Source organism: Apus apus, chromosome 5 (genome assembly GCF_020740795.1).
Source record: "Apus apus isolate bApuApu2 chromosome 5, bApuApu2.pri.cur, whole genome shotgun sequence".
Lineage (NCBI taxonomy): Eukaryota > Metazoa > Chordata > Aves > Apodiformes > Apodidae > Apus > Apus apus.
In genome coordinates, this window is record NC_067286.1 from 50,207,417 (window position 1) to 50,233,011 (window position 25,595).

General features: G+C 46.0%; 1 protein-coding gene across 1 annotated transcript; it reads left to right on the plus strand.

Moving 5' to 3' along the window:
• The first annotated feature begins 24,722 nt into the window (after nt 1-24,722).
• FAM181A (family with sequence similarity 181 member A) lies at nt 24,723-25,595 on the plus strand. The gene has a single exon (XM_051621977.1). It carries the CDS (start codon nt 24,723-24,725, stop codon nt 25,593-25,595), a length of 873 nt encoding a protein of 290 aa, XP_051477937.1.

Below are 25,595 nucleotides of genomic sequence, written 5' to 3' on the forward strand. Positions count from 1 at the left end.
AAAAATGCCTGAATGTCAATATGGAGAAATGGGATTGGGAGTGGAGGGGCATGGGCAGAGACACAGCAAATGCTTACAGCAGTTATCCTCAGGCAGCACCAGTAAGGGCTTGCCCAGGTTCTAGCAGTAAAGCTTTGGGAATCCCATGAATCCAGCAGAGAGCAGGAGAGTGAGGACAGGCTCCCCTCAGGCTTGTGCTTTCTGTCCTTGGCCTGGACATCCCCTGCTTGAGCACAATTTGCAGCGAGACACTGTGTCTGCTCATCTACTCTACATACCGTGCCTTCTGGAGTGTTTAAAAGGCCTTGTGGTCCCCAGGAGAAAAAAACTTTGTATTTAATCTTGGAAATATTCCTACTTACTAAGAGGTAACATGCTCAAATACTTGGAAGAACTCTGACTAGCCTTCCTGCTCTGCTAGCTGCCTCTGACTGTAAAAGCAAAGCGAGGCTGAATGCTTCCTTCTGCCTCATTGCTCAACCTGTTGCATGCACAGTGCCTCACGCAGGAAAGAGTGTGCCTTGTCTGTCCCTTTTCTACCATAATGAAACACACTCAAGGCCCTCACAAAGTCACAGCCACCTGCTGAAGGTCTTATTTTACTTACTGACTTCATGGAACGAGGGTGGAAAAACACCAATGCATAGACAGGAGCTGAGCAAGCTCCATCTGGAGCTCTCTGACGTGGTGTTTGAGGTGTCACCACAACTAGACTGGAAGCTTGCATGTACCTGCAGGTGCATGGGGGAGCTCCCCAGCGCCCTGGATGTGAGCTAAGCATCTTGACCCTGTGCTCTGCCCCGTGCTCTGCTCAGCCTCTCTCCCTGCTAGAGTCTAGGTGTGCCTGCTCACCACACTGTGCTCCTGCTCCCCATCTCTGCAGGGCAGAAGTAGCTAGAGTCTGGCCTTGACTCCAGATGCATAACTCATGACTGGCAGGAGGATGGGTCTCAAAGTCACCTTAGCCCCACGCACGTAGACAAGGATGTCATATAGCTGGATATATCACATCATAGGTATTGGGAAAGCATTTGCAGAAAAGCAGAAGGTGATGGGGGTTGGACTCCCAGGCTGCAAATTGATGTAACATTCAGGGGCATGACTCCGAGTTCAGGGAGGAATAGGTGGCGTTTCTTACTGTAGGGCTTCAATACTGGGAGAAGCCAGACATTAGTGCACAGCAGTCTTGTTTAACTGTCAGTATTTCTCTGGAAATGGATAAACTAGGCAGTTCTAGAGGCAATAGTGATCCTTTAAATTGGTTGTTTGATTTTGTAGAATGGCTGACCACTGTTTTATGGAATAAAAATGTACTTTCTGCTGCTCTCTGAGCTGCTCCCAGTCAATGCTTTCGAAAGCTTTAATGGGGTAGTGTCTGGTCTGACTACTGCCACAGATTAATCACCCTACTCACTTTCATTCTGAAGTCCCAAAATGTGTTTTGTTTTTACTTTGGGAAAGATCTTTCTGGGATTTGGTTCTTTTTCTGCCATTTCACTTTGCAGCACTGAGAATGATTGAAGTAATTCTTTCCCATGTTGTTCCTGTGCACTGTGCTTTTTTAAATTATTCCATGCATCTTCATATTTGTTCAAGAAGAAATACTTAAAATCCCTGGCAAAGGGTGTTATCAGGGGTAATCACCCCCCTGTGGAGATGTGAAGTACAGGGTGTAAATGAGTACCTCAGCTCCCAGAGGCAGTGTCAGCCAGCAACAGCCACACTTCAGGAGCTCTTCTTAGAGGTATTGTGGAATGTCTTGTTTTTCCACACAAATAATTTAAATAAATTACCATGATGGCTGGAAACTGCTGGCTGATCTAAAATGTCTTAAATGAAGACATGAAGATAAATCTTTTAAGCACTTACTATCACGCCATGTTCCATTAGTCCATTATTATTTAATTATTGGTAAGGGGCAGTGTCAGGGAAGAGAGCAGGGGGTTGTGAAAGGACTTTCTCCTTTAGATAGGAGGCAACCAGAGCATGGACTGAGGGGCAAGCTGAGACCACTGCACTTTCAAAAGAGGCTGAAGGATCCTGGCGTGGCTGTCCTGTAGTGTACAGGTACCCAAGGTGGCTTTAACCAACTTGCTGGGACAAGCTTGCCACCACGAGGACCTCTGTGCAAGCTGATTTTGCTGCTGCTTTGCCAGCTCCTAGTGCCACTGCCATGGGAGATGTCCTGGCCTTGTTCTCTTCATGCCACAGGGCCAGTGTCAGCCTCAACTGCACAGGAGAAGCTTTGTCTTTATCTGTCCACCTTAGAGATGTGGGTGTGCCTCAAGTGCATGATGACTGCACTCTGCCTGAGTTTTTAAATGCATATGTTTTGCTTAACATCTAGAAAAACAGCACTCCTTTCTTCCCGTCCTTCATCCTAGTGATGGGAAAAATGGTGTTGAAAGACACTGCGAAGGCCTGGATGATGCTGGCTCAAAAAAAGAGCAATAGGGCACATGCAGAGAGGGAGATGTGCTGTGATTGATACAACCTCTTCGAGCAGGTTGCTGAGGAAAAAAGACCAAGCTATGGACAACACAGCTTAGAGACTCTGTGCTAAATGCTCCAAAGCTGCAGTCTTCCAGATGTGGACACTGTGGGCTTGCACAGAACTCAATACTTGGCACACCCAGTTGTGAATCATGATTTACAGCTGATGAATTTACGCGGGGAGGCACGTTCTGTGATCCATGTGCCAGGCGGGATCCATCGCGCTTACTGTTGCAAACCAGCTGCAGGCCCTGTGTGACAGGAAGCCATCTCGCTGGCAGGGCGTGCTGCTCTAGAACTACTTCTTCCAGCCAGTTCACCATCACAATCCTCCCCAGCACAAGAGAGGACAGTGCTTCAGCTCTCCATCTTCCACAACTACCTTTCTGCATTGTGGATGAGCTGCTGCACAGCAAGGGCCAGAAAAAGACAGTAAGGTGCTTGTTGAACCTGCTCAGGTGCCTCTAGCACAGCCTACAGCAGGCTTTCCTCCTTTTCATGTTTCTGAAGCAACCCAGAATGGACCTTGTAATCCCAGACCAGAGTCTGGCAAGTGGGATCTGGGCTAGCACACTGTAGACAGGGTCCTGAAGAGGAAGTGACCATGGGCTAGGGTGGGCTGGCGTACTGGAACACCCATGGCAGATGTGAGGAGGTAATAGTTGGTCTGAAGTGCCTGCAATTAAGTGAAATTATTTGCAGTGAATTTCAGCAACTGATGTGTATACCAATACACAGAGCCACCCCTCCATGCTTGCAAAAGTCTTCCATACACCTCTAATTCTCTGAAAAGCCTTTAGGTTATCTATATCACTGCCACTAAACAGCCTGTTGTCCTTTCCTTTGCATATGCTGGTGGATGGTGAGTGAAGGGAGTGAGAGATGCAGTTCAGAAAACTGCTGCCCTGCCGCTGAGACACTTGGAGAGTGGTAATGCAGCCTGAGATCTGGGGGGGTCTGCCCCTCTGCTGTGCCCTCTCCCAGCCTAGCTGGGCACCAGGCTCACTTAACCCACTATGTCCCTGGATTAATCCCTTGGATGCTGCTCACTGCACCAAACAGACCATCCTGAGGTGTCAGCACTGCATGAATTCATTCTCTCCTAATGGCAGTGTGAATGGGGTCAGGCTGATCCCAAATACTTTCCTGTTTGGTGTGCAAAATGAAAATGGAGAGCTCAGGATTATGCACTGGAAAATGGCATCTCCATGTATATAAATGGAGCTGGGTGCATGAATTCATTACAATCCAAAAGCTGTTGAAACACTGCCTAAGTAGGTACAACAGCCTCAGATGAGCCTCAGGACTAGTTGCTAATGCACATATTTGAGAGTTTCCTTGGATTTTTTCCAGTGCCTACTTACAGCTGCAGAGCTCCAGCTTGGAAAGAGCATCCATGCAAAAGAAGATATGCTAAAAGAAGTCAAAAGCTGTAAATATATCTTCAGGCTAATTTAACTCTCAGCTACAGGTCCGCGATTCTCAGGACTTCCCCTCCAGTATGTAGACAGGAAATAAACTCTGCCCTGGTTAAGGTATTCTGAGTGATAACGATTACACCAATGCTGTAGCAATGAGCAGATATTTTTATGTTATACAGAAAATAATAACCTTTCTAATTCTAACTTTGAAGTTTCAAAGCTTCACTATGATGATAAGGTTGCTGTGATCATCTTCTCTGACTCCTTGGTTTTGTTTTTTGTTTGCTTTTTGAAAAATAATTTAATAGAGAATTTTTTCTTGCTGTAATTTTAATAAGGCTGTAGGCAACAATCTTGGCATTGTTATTATTCAAGGATCTGCTTTGTAGGGTTTCATGGGGCAAAGCCCTGGAGGGGATGGGAGCCCAGGAAATCTGATCCATATTCAAGGATCACTTCCTCTGTGCCCAGGAGCTATGTGTCCAGACAAAGAAGGCAGGCAGGAGATCCAGGAGGCCTGTATGGATGAGCAAGGAGCTTCTGGACACAGTTAAATGTAAAAACAAGGCCTACAAAGGGTGGAAGCAGGGACAGGTATTCTGGGAGGAGTATGGACAAGTTGTCAGAGAAACAAGGGATTGGGTAAGGAATGCCAAAGCACAGATAGAATTGGACCTGGCCAGGGATGTGAGAAAGGTTTCTACATGTATGTCAGTGATAAGAGGAAGACAATGGAAACTGTGGGCCCACTTCAGAAGGAAACTGGAGACCTGGGCATGCAGGGCACAGAGAAAGCTGAGGTACTCAGTGATCTCCCCTCTGTAGGAGAAGAGAAGATGCATGACCATCTGAAGGACCTGAAGGTGCACAAGTCCATGGGACCTGATGGTATTCATGCATGGCTCCTGAAAAAACTGCCCGATGAAGATGAAAAGCCTCTGTCCATCACATTTGAAAAGCTTTGGCAGTCTGGAGAAATTTCCACTGATTGGAAAAGGGGGAAATGTAACTCCCATTTTCAAAAAGGGAAAAAAGGAAGACCCAGGGAACTACAGACCGGTCAGTCTCACCTCTGTGCCTGGCAAGATCATGGAGCAGAACCTCCTGAAGACTCTGCTAAGGCATGTGGAAAACAAATGGGTGACTGGTGACAGCCAACATGGCTTCATCAAAGGAAAATCCTGCCTGACCGATTTGGTGGCCTTCTACAATGGGGTCACGGCATTGGTGGACAATGGAAGAACAACTGACATAATCTTCATGGACATGTGCAAAGCTTTTGACTCTATCCTGCACCACATCCTGGTATTGAAACTGGAAGGACAGGGATTCGATGGATGGACCACTTGTTGGGTAAGGAACGGGCTGGATGGTCACACTCAAAGTGTGGTGATCTATGGCTCAATGTGCAGATGGAGACCAGTGATGAGTGGTGTCCCCCAACAGTTGGTACTCGGACTGGTGCTGTTTAACATCTTTGTCAGTGACATAGAGAGTGGCATTGAGTGCACCCTCAGCAAGTTTGCTGACAACACCAAAATGTGTGGTGAGGTTGACATGCTGGGGGGAAGGGATGCCATCCAGAAGGACTTTGACAAGCTTGAGAAGTGGGTTTGTGCAAACTGGATGAAGTTCAACAAGGCCAAGTGCAAGCTTGTGCACTCGGGTCAGGGCAATCCCAAGCACAAATACAGTCTGGGCAGAGAAGAGATTGAGAACAGCCCCAAAGAAAAGGACTTGGGGGTGATGGTGGCCGAGAAGCTCAACATGCACTGGCAATGTGTGCTTGCAGCCAAGAAAATCAACCGTGTCCTGGTCCAATCATCTCCTGTCAGAGATGCTCAGTGTTTTCACAGACACCCTGCACCCCCAAGTGAAAGGGGATTACAGGCTGACCAACTTCCCACATCTTCTGAGACCTGATCTCTTACCCTAAGTTCAGTTGAGCTGGACATGAGGCACAGATGTGCTCATGTCTACAGTACAAGTCGCTGAAGATGAATGACCAAGAGATTGGGGAATAAAAGACATACTTCAGGCTCTGTCCCTACCCACAATGCAAGCAGTAAATCACTCCTGCTGTGCTGGCAAGAGCTGAGCTGTCTTGCTGGAGAAATACAAAGTGATAGAGTGAGTCAGAGACAAACTACCTTTGATCAGCAGCCAAGGGATGACAATGACCCACCACTTGAAATCTCCCAAATAGTGTAGAACACACCTTTAATTTTTCTACTTGCAGTGAATTTTGCAAGGAGTAAGTACTTGATGGACATGCTGCGCAACTGGATCAACTGCAAGTTTCAACTTACAGCTTGTCCAACATTTTCTCAAAGTTCAGTCTCTTCCTCCTGCGTTGTAGGGAGAGTAACCACAGCTTTAGCTTTAGAAAGGACTTGGCTGTCTTGGAAAGATAGGGGTAAGTATAAGGATAACACTTATTTGTGCAACTGAGTCGGGACTTGAGAGACTCAGAAAAAGGGAATTAGAGAAGAGGTGGTTGTTCTCTGTTCCTCAAGCTGAGTGCTGGGACCTTCCACAGGGCAGCGTGGTTCAACCACCAGGGCTCACTCGTTCCCTGCCACCAGGGAGCTATTACTTGTTTCTGAGCAGGCTTATTTCCTAGTGCTCAGCCCCTCTGATAGGCCCTTGGAAAAGGGTTTATCCGAAGTAGGAACTAGGGAATAGTTCTTTGTAGTTTCCTGGCTGGGAGGAAAAAGCAACTTCTCTCCCCTCAGGGGCTAGCGTGTGTCTTGGAGCAGAGGCAGCTTTCATTTGCCTGACTGGCCCTTTCTCAGCCCAGAGCAGCCAAGCAGGTCTCCCTGACCTTGGCAGCATTCTCGGATCAGAATTTAATGCTAATGAACTGGTCTCACACAGCTGCTCCCCATGTGTGAAGTGTGAGCAGTTTCTCTGCCACCCCAACTTTTTCCCTCCCCAAGGCTAGCGGGCTGCCGAGGCATGGGCTGGGAGCTGGGCAGGGTGTGTGGTCCTAGGTCTGAGGTCTAGTGCTGGAGCCACTGCAGCCTGTGTATGGCTGAGAGCATGTCCTACTCCAATGCTGTTGCCTGAAGTTGTGCAGCAAGAAAATCCAAATCCAAATGGATTCCAAATGGGAAGTCCAAATGCAGCGTGTGCAACATGGTGACCAGGGAGATCATTATCTCTCCTGACCCAAAGCAGCTCTGGGCTCTTCATCTGAGCAGCCTCCTTTTGCTCAGATTGGGGAGAGGTGATCTGCAGCCACAAACCTGTGTTACATTGGACTGAAGCCAAACTGCAGCACGGGTGCAAATCCTGCTAGAGAGGTGCTTATGCTATCCTTCCCTGTCCAAGCTTAGCCCACAGATCATATTCCTTAATAATCTTTCTTGCTTATATCCATTTTCTGTAGCTTCAATCCACCATGGTTGAGTTGCAAGATTTCTAAGAGCCCCATGAGTTAAAACGTAAATGCTGAGCTGTGGAAATCTGCAATCTTGCCTTGAAAATGTTCCTGTCTGGGCTGCAGAACAGCTGCCCTTGCCGTGGATTTGGCCACTGGCTGCTCTCTGCAGTGGGTGGAAAAGGGCTACAGAGGGCTCAGGCTCATGCGGGAGGCAGCCATAGATGGATTGTCCATTAAGGTCACCTTGCCAGGATGTTTGGTATCAGAGATTGATCGATATCTCTAGACTGATACTAGAGAAAGAGACCTTCATTCTTGATTTAATATTAGCATAACTAAATTAGGGAGGAAGTGAACTTTATCCTCTTTGCTGACATCTTACATGAATATTGTAAATTTGTTGTATATTTTGAGGCTGTGGATAAATTATTTTGTGTTTTTTCTCAGGCTGGCTTGAGCCAGATAACCCATGATAACTGGACAGCAAAAGGATCTCCTGTTTGAGAATATGGCAAGTCATGACCAGGGCACCTTTACAAGAGTTTTAGGTCTGCCAGATCAAGGTCCCCAGAGTAACCGAAGGGCAGCAGGACAGCACGTGGCTTTTGCTGCATGAGGGAGAGGTGAACTGTTATCACAAAGGTCAGGAGAGGCAGAATTCTTTTCTGGAGGTTGCCCTAGGTGCTGGAACCACAAAGGCACCTAAGAGTTTTGCAGCAGTGTAGTGTTTCAGATGAGAGAAAAAGAGAAAGGTACAAGGGAAGCTACTGCTACTGAAATTGAATGAGAGTAAGGCAGTAGCTGTGAGGATCTGAGCCAGGCTCCTCTGCCAGCAACAGTGAGAGGAGGGCATCCCTCAACACCCCGGTAATACGCATATCCAAGAGGTCTAAGGAGGCCCAGCAAGGCCTCGTGTGTGGTCTGCTGCCCCCAAGCAACGGCAAAAGGAGGATGCTGGCAAGGGAAATGCCCTCCTCCTGCCAACCACCATTACATTTGTCTTCACTGCTGAAGTTGGAGCCAACTGTTCCCTCCGATGTCACGCTTCACCCTCCTGGGCAACCATTAACTGTCTCCTTTGCACATGATTTCCAGCCAAGAGAATCAGCATCCCCTGGGACTCCCAGCTCCTGGACGTCAAAACATCAATAAATTGAACAGACAAAACCAAGGACACTGAGAGAGAAGAAGGCTCTTCTGAGGGAAGGGGTCATGTGAGACAGGCTGTACCTGACAGCCAGGCCCATGCAGCTGTGTGCACAGCTGGGGAAGGCGACATGTGGTGCCCAGATGTGGGCGAGTCAGGGTGCTTGGATGCATACGTGTATGTATAGTGATCCAGTTGCAAACAGCATGGGCTGCATTTTGCTGTCATCACTGTCTGACAGCATCCCTGGGGTGATGCTATTTTTCAGCACACCCAGGAGCTCAGGGGGCAAAAGGGTGCTGCTGCCCTGCTCCCCCTGGGTGCCAGCAGCACCAGGACAGACTCCAGCAGGTCTTTGCCCCCAGCAATAGGTAGAAACTGAAAATGGTCCAAGTACTAGCACCAGGGGCACAGAGGCATGAGGCAGAGATAAAAGTGCTCTAACACCTTTCACCTTACCCCACCAGGCAGTCCAAAATTGTAGCTGCACACCAGTATGTGACTGATGAGCACACCCATTGTGTGGAGGGCTCTGGCAGAGTGTTTCAAGCAGACGACTTTAGTCTTGTCCTCAGAAAGATCTTTGCTGACTTTCAGTTTTATCTATTATGAAATTTGGTTCCAAATCTGCATGGGTGTAATTACTTTCTTCCCTTCATCTGAGACAAGGGAAGAAGGGAATCACAAGCCAGTGAATGTAGTCTTTCTGTACTGAGTTTTTTGTTTGAGTGAAACTTTGCAGCATCCTCAGTGAGATGTTCTTGAGCTTCTTGCATTTTCCAGGCACTTAAAGACACCGTGAATTATAATGTAATTGAAAAATAAGCCTGTTTCTTAGAAATGAAGTGTAACCAATAGGCCCAGTCTGCTGACTTCATAGAGAAGCTTAACATCATTATATCTATATTAATAACAAGGCCAGTCAGCCATTAACAAGAGGAGTTCATTCACTGCATCTGTCTGATGCTTTCCAGCTTGCTTTTTTTCACGGCAAATGAGTGTTGCTTGTGCTCATTTTCTATTCAGATAATTCTCATTAGCAAGATAAATATATGGGTGAGAGATCCTACTTCCCTCTAGTTCTAAATAAGAGCTGTTAGCAAGATGATGATAGAAAAAATGCCAATCTATGATAGAGGAAAATACAAAGAGAAGAAGGACCCACTAAGAAAGCAGTGCTGGTGCTGGAGAGCAGAGGAGGATCAGGAGGAGGGACCTGGAGCCCTGACCCAGTGCAGTTCAAGCCTTTCTAGCAACTCACCCCAAGCTGGAAGAGACTCACTAATGGAAAGCAGCACTGAAGGGCCTGGGACACAGAGACAGACAGCTGAACTCACTGCGTGCTTATTGTGTTTAGCTTTACAGCAAGCTTCTAACTAAATCAATATTAGCCACATATATTCCCTCTGGTCTTTCATTCTGCCCCACAATCTTGTTTTGAACAAACATCTCAGCATTTGAGAGACATGTCAGACAGCTTGGATGTATTTCATTGACCAGATGCACTTAATATAATCTGCTTGATATAACACTGTGAAGGATCTGCTCCATTTTTCTTGTCACTGGCAGATAATGTGTACTCAACAGGTTAGCTCACCTACTTAAAAAAAATAACAGCTCTGCCGAAAATAGGTATTACCATCTTGGCAAAGACATCAGTTCTGTGGCATATAATAGTCACTCCTCACAAAGCTGCTCCTGGGTTAGCTGTTACTCTTTGGGCTGCAGGACTTCATTGTGTCTCCTCTTGTTCTCTTCACCTGCTTCATGGGTCTTTGCTTGTAATCAGTCAATGCAGTTGTTAATTATTTTAACTGAATTAAACTCAGTGTTAAACTTGATGCCTGGTTCAGACCTAAAGAATGATCTGTGTATTCAAAAGGCTTACCTGCTTTTTCCAGCTGTATCAGTTGCACTGATAAAAATTAATTTCTACACCCTTTTGCCTGGCTACTGAAGCAGAGCTGTGTGACGTCTGGCAACTGGCAGTTTTTAAGAGAAAGCTATTCAGCTTCTGATGTGTAAAACACAGATACAACTAAATAAAGTGCAGCCATCTTTTGTATCAAATACACAGCAATCAGAACTTATTTTTTCTACAAGCCTTTCTGGAAATGGATTATCTAAATCTTCTGCCTGCAAATCATTATTCCCACTACCAAGCAATCTCTCCAGAGGCAACAAGAATTCAGACTCTTAATGCTCACCACAGTTGCTAAACATCAGGCAGATATGGCTTTTGTGCTGATGATTAGGGCTGCCTGCACACTGTAAGCAGCCTTTGTAAATATTTGTGAAAACCTCCAAATGCTGCTGGATTCGTCCCTGTTACTGATCCATACACTAGTTACTTTTTCAGATATGTCAGACAGAAAATTCCCCCTCTTCTCCTTCATAATTGCTGGAGAAATAGAATTTCAGGACTGAAGCTCAGCCTGTACAGAAGACTAAAGCAAAGGTCAGTGAGGTCTTGGAATATTAAGTCTTCTGTGTACTGCAGTTGCAAAAAGAATGCTGAATTATTTTTGCACGCTTGTTGATTAGCAAGCTTGTTCATTAAAATAGAAAATGAATTTTAGAAAAAAAACCTCCTAAATTAGTTTAATTTTCAGTTGTTCAATTTGTTAAATTTAAAATTGTTTTACTGTGGTGTTATTTATTCTGACTCTTTTTTTTTTTTTTCTTTTAACAGCTATATTTTTTTAACAGGAATAACAGCTCTTCCTGGGAAAAGCATTCACATAATAAAATTAGACTCAGTTCAAAGGTTTTAAAAAGTCACTGTTAAATAAAAACCTCCAGATAATGGTGCTGATAATTTTATAGTGCCAGTTAATTTTATTTTTTTTCTTACAGAAGCTTTGTAAAAGTGGAATGTTTAATTCAGAGCATTTTGACCATGTTTGCAATGACATTTTCTAACTCCACTTATTCCCTGTGCAGCTGGCATGCTGCATTCACCCCGTGGTGGTTGGCTGCACTGGCCTGGATGTAATCTTGTTTGCATAGTCAGCCACACACAAAACCAAGAATTCCTCTACTGTATGAACAGGGTATTCATTACTTGCTACATCCCATTTTAAAGGTTTCATTCACCCAATCAAGAAACAAAAATGACACAGTGTGACCTAGCTGAACTGACATAAAATCAATTAAATCATTAGTTGGAACCTGGGTTACCTACATGTTCAAGGAAATCATAACTGCATAATTAATGAGTAATTCTTAGAAAGACAAGAAGCTTTATTTTATTCTCAAGGAGTTTCTGACTGGTGTGCCTGCAGAAATATGAATGAAGGGAACAGCAAGAAGAGAAGGAAGAAATTAATGCATCTGCATCAAGCCAGCGATCATCAGCCATGCCAGAAAACCTTGGTCGTATTCAATGGAACCTGTCCTTAAGGTGGCACACAGAATTTAAACAACAAAAGCTTTTCAGGGACAGTTTTGTTCCTAGATATTGTGGGACCACACCATGGTTATAGTCCAATTCAGCTGACATAATAAGCCTTGCTGGACTCTTGATTCATCTTCCCTGGATGAGGCCAATCCTTTTTCAGGGGTGCCCAGTGATGGGACAAGAGGTAATGGGCACAAACTTGAACATAGAAAGTTCCATCTAAACATGAGGAGGAACCTCCTGATTTCCTTGCTTTTCTTTATACCTGCCTGATACTGTACCCCTGATGTTGCTGGTATCCATTTATTAGAAAACAGGGAGAAATTACATTCCATAATCGCTTTTTCATGTTGCATAAGGTAAAGTGCAAACTTACTGCTTTTTGACTGGGAATAAAAAGAAAAAAATTCTCTGTTGTCAGGAATCACTTTCTGCATTTTATGATACTTTTTATCATTCTGAGCAGCTGCAGTCTACTGTAGGGATTGTCCTTCTTCAGCAATATGAATGTGTCCTTAAACCAATGGAGATAAGCACATTCAGAGCCTTATGAGAACACACCATTGCATTTCCACAGGTAATGAGCAAAACATCTACAGTACTTTCCATCTGAAATGAGCTTTACTGTAAACTAAAGATACCAGCAACCAAGAAAAAAAATAACATGTAAGGTAGGCAATGGCCTTCTGAAAGCACAATAGCTCTTGCCATTCCACATTGGTGATCAAATTCATCCCTGGGATAGCTCCATTAGACACAGATGCTTACTTGCATCTACAAGGGAAGTTTTTCTCATTCCTGGAGTTATAACAGAGATGATTCTGAACCAGAGAAAGGTGTAAGACTGTTAACAGCAGGGCTACTACATGATATGGAGATGTAAGGATTACCCAGTGGCTGTACACAGATACATTTTTTTTTTTTTCTCTTTTCCTTACTCAAGTTCTGGTTCCAGTGTTTACATGGCAACTTTGTCAAGGACTACATGAGACAACGTGCTGTGTAGTAACTCTGCATGAGAGTAGGCTGTGTTTGATGTTTCTGCTTTAGGATCAGGATTCATGGCAGTCTGGAACCAAGTATCTCCCCGAATCACTGAGCTTCTGAGCTGCTCCCTCAGGTTGCGTACAGGGTCCTGTGAACAGCTGTGGTGTTGTGGAGATCCTGCTTTGGGTAGAGAAAAAGGAGTCTTCTTGGCCACAGCTGGGCTGCCAGCATGAGTAAGGCAGGCTGGGCTTGAATATCCAGGGATAGAGAAAGGACCCCATGCTTCCCTGCCCCAATTTTATTCTTTATTCAGGAGTTCAGAAAGGAAGGAAGACATGACCTGGCCATCATTGTGCTCCCTTGACTCTAGGCTGTTTTGGTATCAAAAGCGCCTGAATTGGCTTTATTTCCCAGTGGTTACAGTGATGTTCATAGCAGCCAAAAAGCCTTCTGAGCATATAATGATGGCTCCTACTACTTCCTTGCTCTGATGACCTCTTACATGGAAACAGTGCTGGCTGACTGGAGTAGGAACAACATTGCTGAGTGGAGCCCCCACAAGTAATTCTTACTAAAAGGAATTCTAACATGAGACATCTTCCCACCTGTTTTCCTGTGCTGAAGCACACAAAACCACCCTCCATTCAGCCCCTATTGTTAATATACCTGTGGTGTTTGACTCACTGGATGATGAAGTGACCCTACAGCCAAATTTTGGGCTACACAACCAACTCTCACAAATGTTACTGGCCATTTTTCCTTTGAGGGCTTTGCAGCTCTGGGGATGGGCTGTGGGCTAACCACACTTTCTGGGTTCTCCAGGTCAGCTGATGTAGGGAGATGCACCATTAGCCTCCCTCAACAGCAAAGTTCCTCAATCCTTGCACCATAGGATCAGCCTCCATGGAGATGTGCAACAGGGGAAGTTGAAACAAGGTGTCTGGCTGAAGCTTTTGCTTTCTTTCCTGTGTCAAACTGCCCTGGTACCCCACTGACCTGGGGTCCCCAGAGGAGGAGAAGTGGCACCCCTAACTGGAGATGAGAGAGGCCGATGGCACATTTTTTATTCATGACCCCCGTGGGCTAAAATGGGAGGTAATAAAGCTGTATCTGGATTTACATGAACAAGCCACCAATTGAAAAGCTTAAGCACTTCCAAAAATCCTGATTAAAAAGTTGGACTTCACTTCTGGCTCCAAGCAGGCAAGAACTGCAAATAAGACATTGCCTCTCTCCTCTCACTTTTCTATCAGGAGAATTTTACATAAATTAGAATTAATGCATTTTTTCAACTAGGTCAGTGGAATGTAAATGTTCTGTTCCAGGGAGGATTATACATCATAACTCAGTTAAGGGACTCACAGCACAGATCAATCCTGCTGCATTTATCAAAACTGAGTTGTTTGGAGCAGAAAGCAACCAAAGTTTTCTTCCAAATACTTCACTGCAGTGTCTGAAGGCTCACGGGGCTGAGTATGGGTATTTGTCTTGCTCCTGGGAGATTTTCATAGCCTTTGTCTATGTATCAAATGTGTCTTCAAATGTGGTCATGTAATCTGTGTGAATTAAATGGGACAGCAGAAACTGTCCCATTCCACTGCTTTTTAACTCCAGTGGGAACATGCCTTCCCTGTGTTTGCAAACCTGGCAGAGCAGCTAGAGATTCATCAGCAAGTTGAGCAAAGTTGAGTTTGTGCTACCCCATGAAAATGGAGCTTGGCTGCTCCTGCCACCAGGAGAGCGTCAGGCTGCTGCCAGCCCTATGCTGCCCTCAACAACTGCCCACTTAGTTTGTGCCTTAGACCCCATGGTCAGCCCTGGATGCAGACAGTATACCACTGACCTAGCGCATCTTAACCCTTGACAGGGTCTGCAAACCAGCAAACAAGAGACTGCAATTTTATGTCTCTCTCTCTGGCTTGAATTTTCTCCAGGGCCTCAAATCTGCAAGCACATACACACTCATGTACCAAAATGAATGGCTGCCCTGGCTTCCAGCTCCACAGGAGAGAGGCTTCAGAGATAAGCAGGTATGTGGCTGTTTTGAGAACTAGACTGGGGCTTTTGTTTTGATCAGCTCAGTCCTGTATGTATGGGTGTAAGAAAAGATTCTGCGACTGAGCATAATACAACAGCAACCAAAATAAAATCCTCTTGAAAAAATGAGACATTTTTCCGTGATGGATGATATCTTGAATTATGTTAGATCCCCTTAGAACAACCTCATCTTTCTTCTAAAGAAACAAAAGTAAATCTTTCAGAGTAGCAGACTTTATTTTAAGAGCACCAAAACAAAAATGCTATGAATGCAAGTAGCTCCAAACAAACTTGCAAATGGTAAGTGGAAGGAAATATGACTTTGTTTTTCACACATATCCAGTACACCATTTCTGTGCCTTGCACTGTACAATCATACCCAGAATGTATTTTCTCTTTCCTTCAGATAACAAATGCTCTAGTGAAGGAGATTAAAGGTCTCTCCAGTCCTCTATCCCATTTCAGATGACAGCCTATATAGATATTTAAGAAAGGACACAAGGACAGGGGAGGTACACAGTAATCTGTACCTGATATCCTCTTCTGGCTTTTGGCAATCAACAGTTTCAGGAATCCCTGAGCTACAGGTTGAAGGTGCATGTCTCATCTTAATAACAGTCCTATATGACATTACTTTGTCTAAGTCTTTTTTAAACTGATTTATACTTTGGCAGCAAGTCCCATGGTTTAATGCATCAAGCAGAAAATTCCTTCCTTATGGTTTAGAGCTACTATATGATAATTCAATTTGTTACCCCTAATTCTTGCATTGGAAAAGGAAAATTATCCTTGTTCTCTTTACCTTCTCCATGCCACTGGTGATTTTATACACTATATCAAGTCCCTTCAGGCAGTATTCTTTCCAAGTTGAAATGGTATAATTCAGACTTTCCTCAAAAAGAAACTCTTCCAAAACTCTGATCATCCTTGATACCTGTTCTATATATTTTCTAAAGTTATTAACTCAGTGCTGTGATACTGTTTTTTGTTCTATTTTATTGTGTTCTCTCATTCAGCAATTCCTACTATACAATTTGCCTTCCAGCTGTTGCAGGGCAACAAGTGATGTTTTCAGAAACCTCATACCTTAATTTCATTTACCCAAGATATTTCTTGAGTGTTGCTATCTAAAGCCTGTCACTGCAGATGTATAAGTAGAGTTATTTTTTTCCCTAAGTGTCTTACTTTGCACTTGTCAATATGGAATTTCATCTGGCACTTTGCTGTCAGTTGGTATTATAAGCTCCTTCTGCAGCAGTCAGCTTTAGCTTTGATTATTATGAATAATTTTGTATCATCTTCAAACTTTGCCAGTGTTCACCTAATTTGACATACCACATACAGAGACTGTGAACAGCACTGATTCCTGTGCAAGCCCTTGGGGCACTCATCAGGGAAATCTGATTCCGGTTCAGAGGAAATGTTGGTTATTTTATTCTGTTATTCCTACAAGTAACCTATCATAATCCTCACCTTTGTTCCTTGGGGTGAAGACTGGTGTAAGCTCTGCCTGGTAGCTCAGCAATTACATATTTGAGCTCTTTTAGCACACTTGGTTGAATTCCATCTCATCCTTGTGGTTTGATCCAGGACAAGATATCCAAGAGGGTATGCTTTCCAGAGGCTGTCCATGCTTCTCTTTGACCGAAGATATTTCACCTTGTCATCAGAGCTCCAGCCCTGGGAATGATGCAGGTCTAATGACTTATTTATAAGAAAATGTCAGCCTTTTCCATCTTCCAGCAAAACTAATCCCTAAAAGAAAGTTCCTGTACACAGAGGTAAAGCTCTTAGATTGCAGGTGATTTCTCCACGCACTCAGTCCTGGGGACAGCTTTGGTATCCAAAATTTAGGTTCTATCCATTACAACTGGAGAACTGTTTTAAATATATCACATTACAAACCTGGAGTGCTGGAATTGGCATTCTGTTGAATGGTTATACCTGTTCTTGTAGATGGGAAGAAGAGTCCTAGCAGGATAGCAAGCTGCATTTTGACACTTCCCATTTACTGTCAGTGCAGGCAGCTCTATGGTCTGCAGATCTCTCTCTGATGAGCAGATGCAGAGCTTTGCTTCAGCCAAGCTGGCAAACTGGCAAGCCACTGGTCTCTTCTAGTTTACTTTGTGTCATCCCTCTGTGCTAGACCAAATGGCAATCACTAAGCTGAGGCTTACCAAAGCCAGGCCAAAGTATTTTTTGTCCCACTCTCTTGAAGAAGTGATTCACACAAGTGATTCTGCACTGAAGCAGAAAGAAAAGAAGACAGATTACAGACTTGGCATCAGACTTGAAAAGTTGGTTTGGCCACCCAACTTGGACAAGATATTCTTACTGCTATTTGTCATAAACAAATACAATAGTCATGTTGTTTCTTTATTAGCATTCTCCCTGTAAAAGATCATAGAATCATAGAATGGTTTGGGTTGGAAGGGACATTTAAAGGTCATCTAGTAGTAATCCTGCAGTAAGCAGGGACATCTTCAACTATATCAGGTTGCTCAGAGCCCCATCCAACCTGACCTTGAATATTTCCAGGGATGGGGCATCCACCACCTCTCTGGGCAACCTGTGTCAGTGTTTCACCACCCTCATCATAAAAAGTTTCTTCCTTCTATCTAGTCTAAATCTAACCTCTCTTAATTTAAAACCATTACCCCTTGTCCTATCTCTATAGGCCTTGCTAAAAATTTTGTCCGTACCTTTCTTATAGACCCCCTTTAAGTACTGAAAGGCTGCAATAACATCTCCATGGAGCCTTCTCTTCTCTGGGCTGAACAACCCCAACTCTCTCCGTAATCCACCTCTCTGATCATTTCTGTAGCCTTCCTCTGGACCCACCCCAAAAGGTCCATGTTTTCTCTGTGCTGAGGGCTCCAGAACTAGACACAGTACTCCAGCTAGGGTCTCACCAGAGAGTAGAAGGGGACAATCATCTCCCTCAATCTGCTGGCCACACTTGATGCAGCTGAGGTAGCCTTCTGGGCTGTGAGCATACATAGCTGGCTCATGTCCAATTTTTCATCCACCATTACACCCAAGTCCTTTTTGGCAGGGCTGCTCTCAATCCCTTTGCCCTGCAGTCTGCATTGATACTAGGGGTTGCCCCGACCCAGATGCAGAATGTTGCACTTCGCCTTGTTGCACCTCATAAGGTTTACACAGCCCCAGTTCTTAAGTTTGTGGGAGAGCCTGGAACTGATTTCACTGCAGAAACACCCACGTGGAGAAGACCCATGCAAGAGAGTGAAACAGAGAACAGGGCCGTGAGCCTGACCAAAATGCGGGCAGGAGGACCAGTACCTTTGTGGTCTGGCATGGCTCTTCTGTACCATAGGCTCAAGATCCAGGCTCATGTCCTGTCCAGAGCTCACCGCGCATTTCTTTTTTAGGCAGCTTTTAAGAGTCCTTCACTTTTTCACATGCTCATGTTCATATTTGTTTTTGTTTGGTTGGTTTTGGTTTTTTTTTAATCCTTCTTGCAGCATTATTTCAAATAGAAGCTCCATTTTGCTTTTGCTGATGAATTCATCACTGATCTAGAAACAAGTATTTACACCAGGACTATATAAAGAATCCTGTATTTGGCCCTGCTGCTGCTCCTTAGTGCATACCTTCTGTGTGGGGAGGCAAGATTTAAACCTCCAGAAGGACCAAACCAAGGCCAGGCTCATTTTTAAACATTATCTAATTTACCAGAAAGAGAGGCAGTGAAAGGCAGGCTGGGCTTTGATCATGCCTAATTATGGAGTGTAATATTGGATACATGGACACAATATTGCCACGGGTGGTTTTTTCTGCCCAGAAAAACAAAATTTTCCTTAAAGAAACAGCTGTGTCCTGCCTGCATCCTGCAGAAGAAAGGCATTAGTCACGTGCAGTCCAACACGTAGCACAGTTGTAAAGTTGGCTCTGTGAGACTGACAGGAGCTATTCACATGGGCCCCCCCGCCATCTGCCTGAATGGCAGCCTGCGGGGCAGCCGCCCCCCTCGCTGCCTCTGCGCGGCCTCGGCACCTCGTGCCTGCTCAGCCTGTCCCCAAGTGCAGAGAATGGGGGATTGAAAGCAAAGAGAGGATGTCACTCAGGTCAAAGCAGATTGTCGAGAGGGGAAAAAGAAAATAAAATTTTAAAAAAAAGGGGGGGGAGCAGGCAGGGAAGAGTAAAAGTTCCATTGGGTGGGAGTGGCAGGTTGCTCTTCTCCTGGGAGCAGAGGTGCTGGCTCCAACAATGAAAGGAGAACAGAGAGCAAAGGGAACAACTGTACAGCACGAGTTTAGGGAGAAATTGCATATTGTCCCTCCTTCTTCTTTCCCTGAGCTTAGAGGACTCAGCTCCAGATCAGGACCAGGCTGTGTGAGGGCCAGTGCCAGGGCAAAAATCCCTGCTGCTCTTTGCAGCACCTGCCTGCTGGGGGGCAGGATGGGATGCTGAGAGCTTTGGCTGCACCCCTGTGCACACAGTGTCAGACATTCCTTGGGGACTGGTAGCAGGGACAACAGACTTACAATTGTGGTCGTAATTTGCCTGTCCAAAGTGCCTGTCAGGTCCTCGGACTAAGGAGCCAGGGTGCTAGCTTTGCCCACACCAGTTTTTTCACAGATGAGTTTCATCCTCAGAAACTTATATGAAGGTAACAAAGAATATTTTATTCCCTTTCAAATGAACCTGTGGGTCCTGTGATGAACAGGCTCACCTCCTGGGCTACAGCCAGGCTGAGCCCAGAGGACAGCCTGCTTGGAGGCCTGGACACCATCAGTGTCCTAACTTTGAAGGTCAGACTGGATGGAGCGGAATTAATTTTCATCATATGACCTGTTTTTCCTTCTCATTTCCAGACGGTGACATCTTCCCTTGTGCCAGAAATTCCTGCTATCAGTGCCTGAGGTGCGTGCCTCAGAGTTAGTACAATCCTTTCCTCTCCTATTGCATTCACTCTTAAGGTAACCCAGTTCTTGTAGCATGATGTTAAAAAACATCTTTATTTTTATGCCGTCATTGCATCATTAACATTCCCTCATTTTAGTCACTATCAACAAGAAATCTAAAATTAGGACCCCTGAGGAAGAGCTTTATTGGTCTTCCTCCATCCCAGTACTTCTCTCCAGCAGATACTTCTTGTTTCACTATGAGCCCCCCAGGCTCCTGGCTCTCCTCAAAACCCTTGTCTCTCTTTTTCCAAGTGTGGGGGCAGACCAGAAGCTTAGGAATCAGTAGGTGAGTGAAAAGCTATCATGAAACAGAAATATCTGCTTTTATCTGGCCTTACTGGACAAAGAAAAGGGATTATTCCCAAGTAGTTTTTCTGGGAATTTTCCAGCTTATTTTCTTATCATGTTTAAAAACAGCTGGAGCTCCATTTTGCCTTTGCTTCAAAGTGCATATTCATTAGGCTTAACAAGGAGTCACAGGATTGTGGCCCTAATGGGAAAAAATAGTTTAAAATTTCCATAAAACAATGGAAATTTGCGTTTCTTCTCTTCAACACAAGCAAGCAAAACCTTTAGGAAATTTCTAAGGAGAATATTTGGCCATTGTGAGGAAGCCTTATTTTTGAAGTAAAAATCTGATTTTAATTTTTTTTTAATTAGTGGATATTGTCTAGTTTTAGAAGATATGAAGATAACGGTGCTTATCATACAGAGATGTACTTCGGACAAACAGATACTTAGCCCAAATCAGGGAAGGTAAGAAGCCACCAAGTGCTGATTTCAGTCCAGATCTGCCCAGGAAGTGTGCCAGCACAGTGATATGCAGTGGTGTTGTCCTGGCAGCGGGGTGAGCCCTGTGACAATACCTATTACTCAGACTAGGATGGAGAAAAAGCTCTGTTTTAGGGGAAGAAAATTAATTTTCTGTAAACTAGTGTCAAAACAGTGACTTCTCTATCAGCTCTGTATCACACAGCTGTTCACTAAGCTGCTTGTTGCTTGACAGACCCTTGAGACAACAGCAGCAATCTGGGTATTCACGCTATTTAAACTACTCAGGGCACTTCCTGCGTGAACTGTAAGTTCACTAGGTGGAGGAACCCCTACCTCAGTTAACAGTGTGCCTTGAGGTTAGTGGGTCTGCTTGCATGGTCCAGGCCAGCCTGATGCTGGAGTACCTTTGCTGAATGGACCCCCCCAGCTTGGAAATAAGCTCTGGGAGGCTTTGGCGTAGAAGTAGTGAGAAGTTGACATCGCTTAAGAGTGGCAGTATAAAAACACCAGGTATTTCTGTGTAAGAAAATCTTCCTTTCTCTCCCCTTGATTCAGTCTTAAAAGAAGTACTGCATGTTTAGGAGAAGTCTGTCTGCAACTTTGAAGTGAATGAATGTATTCTTGTGCTTCACTTAAGAAAAAGGAGTTAGAAAACTTCACATACCAAAAATTCCCAAGAAGACAGCTGTCAGGGGGTGACATGTCGGATATGAAGTGGCTCTCCAGCTGCTCTCTGTCTGCATGCTGGGAAGGCATGTGGAGACATTTTTTCAATTGCTGTACTAGTTTGACATGTTCACAGTAGAAAATGATGTATCATTCTTGAGCCTTTGGTTGGTGGACACTTCAAAGTGCATTGGATCCTCGGAGAGGAGTGCACTATTGTTAATTGTTCCTTTCACATGGACATTGAGATGAACATGGCGAGAGCAGCGAGGAACAAAAGGGCTCCGGTGGCCTCTTAGAGAAAGCCCCGTGCAGCTCAACCTGAGTCTGACCTTGAAAGGGTGGGTCGCTCTGGTTTTTAAATCCCGCTCGCCAGTTCATTCCCCTCCAGGTCACCACTGTTACCCAGCTGCAGGGGAACCCAATGCCAGAGTGGTGAGCACAGCAGGGCATGGGGAGTCCCTCCACTGCTGCTATGTGGTGCCCAAGAAGCCCCAACCTGGGCAAGCATCCCTCCAGGAGAGGATGAGCATGGCTGGAGTCTGGGGGCTTGGAGAGGGCTCCTGCAATGTGGGTGTTGGAGGGGTGCCAGGTTTCTGTTATCCTCTGGTAAGCAGGTCAGCCATATCCACCCTCCTAAATTAACTGACCCACTAGCCCTCAATCTCAGAGTATAGCCCAGAGATTGTGAGCCCCTATGATATGTGTTATGAGACATAGAGTCTCATAACACATGGCATGATTTTCCCAGGCCTCTGAAAACACTAACATGTTCACTAACATCCTAAGACAATCCTTTGCTTCCCAGGCACCAGTCCCATGTCTCCCTGTCTTTTCCTCTCACTCCCTTGAGCAACCAGCTAGCTCTATCAGGACATGGCACTGTGCAACGTGGTGTCCAGATTGGATTCAAATGCTCAGTCACAGGAGGCAGTTCGTTCCAGTAAAGAGAGATGTGATCCCTTGGTCTGCATTTCTTTCAGTGAGCTAAACAAAACATTTCTCTGTAGCCACAGCTGCACAGAAGGAACTGTGCTGGGTCACAGAGAGACCAGGCCCTGGCTAAAGCATCTCAAAATAGATGCTCAAGCAGGTGACTGGAAATTTCCCCCTGCAAATTGTCTGAATGGAGAAGATTGTGCAGAGATTTGCCTGCTGGCGTGAGGCAGCTGATAGAGGGTGCAGGCAGGGAGAGCTGCCCCAGGTCTCCTGGAGAATGAACTGCTTCTGAAATAGAAACTGGGAGGGAGGAGGCACATCTGTGGTGGCAAATCAGCCACTGCATTAGAGCCCACTGTGGTGCCAAAGGCTCTGCAGCACCTTCTACTGCAGGATGTCCTCGCCCTGGGGTCTCCCTAGACCTGAAACACCTGAGCCTGGGTACGAGCACATGTGGCTCAGGCCAGACTTGGAGAAATGATGTGAATAGGGATGGCAGTACTGGGTGTACCACTAGTGGGACTCAGAAGAGTCATCCCTGAGGCCTGTGCCCAGATTTTAGTATAATGGCATAGTCTGGATCATGTTGTCCTCTGGAGAAAATCAAAGTAATAGAAATACAGTAAAATAACTGTAAAATGTAGCTGTTTTCAACTCTCAGTGCTGAGGCCTTTGATGCCTGTCATCAGTAAGGTAGATTTTACTTGCAAAATGGCTTGGACTTCAGTCCCTGTTTTCCACAGGCCATGTTTGTGTTTGGTCCAGACTTGGCAGCATCTGCCTGACAGTGGATGCACATGTCCTGTGCCCCTCTCCACTCTTCCCATTCCCAGGGTGCTGCAGGCTGGAGAGCAGGAGCAGTGCTGCACTGGACGTGGGAGGCAGTAGGTCCTGGGCTGGCACACTGTTGCCAGCTCTGTATCACTGGTGTGTCTGGTATGCACTGTGAGCAGCTCTTCTGCTCTCCTCTTCCTCTAGGTCTCGATTTTACCATGCTATTAAGTTATTGCCACCACTTAGGGACAAGTCTGCGAGAAGGCGGAGGGCTGGAATAACTCTGGATCAGTAAAGGAAGCAGCTCAATTAGCATTTCACACGCCTTTTCTTCCCTCTCTTCTTACCTTCCCTGCAGCAGGCATGCTTTCCCCTTAAAGGATTGTCCTGTTTCTGCTCCTTGCCAGCGTTGGCAGGGTGACAGTAGTCGAGTGTGCAAACTTGTGCTATTGTCCCCAGGCCAGGGGGAGTCATGGAGACCCACTAATATGACACAGGAAAATGTTTGCTGATGGCAATTCTATGGGCTTTGTCTAACTCTTTCTCCATCATGACGACTCGATTTAAGTCTCTAACTGTTTGACTACAGATGCAAGAGTACTATCCAACTCCATCCTTTTGTCCGGGTAGTTTGAATGGGTAATTCAGCTTTTGTGTAACTCAATTGAGGGGGCAAACATAAAGACAAGATTCTTGAGCGCTCAAGCTCCCTTTCCATGGATATCTGCACATCTCTTTAGAGATTGTTCCTTTCCTACCTTTTTCTGACATCATCTTCCCCTTAAAAAAAAAAAAAAAAAGACTCTGATGGGGAATGGTTAAAAGTAGGCTAGCCTGGTCCCCCGTATTACATTGTCCTGTGTCAATGAAGCATGGTTAGTATCTGCACTCAGACAGCTTCAGGGAGTGTGAAGAAAAGGGTGTCTAAACTTTCCTAACTCATCCTCAGCATTTTCCCTGCAGACTGTGTCATTTTTAAAAAGAAAGGTGTTGGTAGGGGTGAAGAGGCTATGGAGAATGGTAGAAATTGCAGGGAAATGATTGTATTTATTAGCTGTCTTTCTGCGGCTGTCCCCATGGTGACAATTTGTGATGGCAAAGAATGCAAGGAGGGGAGGCTGATGCCTGATTGGGATGCTTTGTATTTGGCAAAGTGGCTTCTGATTGGCCTGGGAGAGCCCCGAACTCGCCGGAGTCGATATTCATTCAGCTTGCTCAAGTGCTTGCTAAACTGCGTCCAAACACTGGCGGGCCCTGGCTGCCTCCGCTGAGGTTGGCAGTGTGTAACCTGCCTAACGAGATTAGCGGGGAAGGGGCTCCTCTCCGCAGCGACGCTGCAGCCGCCAGCACCGGCCAGAAAAGCCGACGCGCGCTGGGTGAGTGTCCGCCCTTGCTTACAGGGAGGCGGGAGCGGCCGCCCCGGTTTCTTTCCACCTAAGTGCTATCTAACAAGATTAGGTACCGGGCTGGCTGGCTTTCAGGAGCCAGTTCCCATGCCGGTGTGTGCTGGGGGCAGGGGAGTGGGGTGGTGGGCTGCAGGCATGTGGTGGCTCTGCCGGGAGTTTGCCAGCATGAGCTGATGGACAACTTGTTTGCATGGCTGAGAAGTTTGACATGTCCCCCCACCTTCCCTCCATTTGCTTGGTGCTATTTGAACCAAGGCTTCCTGCTTTTAATTCTGCCCATCATGTTTCACAGGTTTGCCAAGGTTTGTCCGAAAGTGGGTAATAACTTTTCATGGAAAACTCTGCACAGTGCATCCAGTGAGATGGCATCAGACAGTGAGGTAAAAACCCTACTGAATTTTGTCAACCTGGCCTCCAGTGACATCAAAGCAGCTCTGGATAAATCAGCTCCTTGTCGCCGCTCAGTTGACCACAGAAAATACTTGCAGAAGCAGCTCAAGCGTTTTTCTCAGAAGTACTCAAGGATTCCACGGTGCCACCCCAGCAAGCCCCCCGAGTGCGTCTGGCGCAGGGGAGCAGAGGACCGGGGCCGTGGCCCCCAGCCTGAGACACCTGACCCCAGCCCCCATGGTGGGGCTGCTGCCGAGAAGGTGTTGCAGACAGCCGAGGCGGAGGAGAGCCTCACTGGGGAACGGGTTTTGCAGGAGCAAAACCCCGAGGCCACCAGGCCGGACCAGGTGCCCATGAGGAAGCGACAGCTCCCTGCCTCCTTCTGGGAAGAGCCACGGCCAGCCCAGAGCCTGCCGGCTAGGGCCTTTCCTGCTGGCCCTGAGCGGCTTTCAGCCCCCAGAGACCCTCCTCCCTATGAGGGGAAGAAAAGCAAACGGAGCCTGGATGCTGCCAGCCCAGAGAGCTCCCCAGAGTCTGCCCCACATAATGGGGAGAAGGACCCTGCTGGGGTCCTCTCAAGCCGGGTGGGTGCCTGGACCTGCTGCCCCTTCCCCTGCCCCGGGCCGGGGGTGTACCAGCCCCCAGGCACGCTGCCCCCCTCACCCTTCCCAGGGCTGGGGCTATGGAGGAAGAGCACAGCAGCCGTGCTGCCGGCGGAGGTGCCACACTTCTGCAAGGAGGCCGATGGCACGGGGCAGAAACTCTACAGACCTGTGGTTTTGAAACCCATCCCTACCAAGCCCGCGGTTCCACCGCCAATCTTCAATGTTTTCAGCTATCTTTAG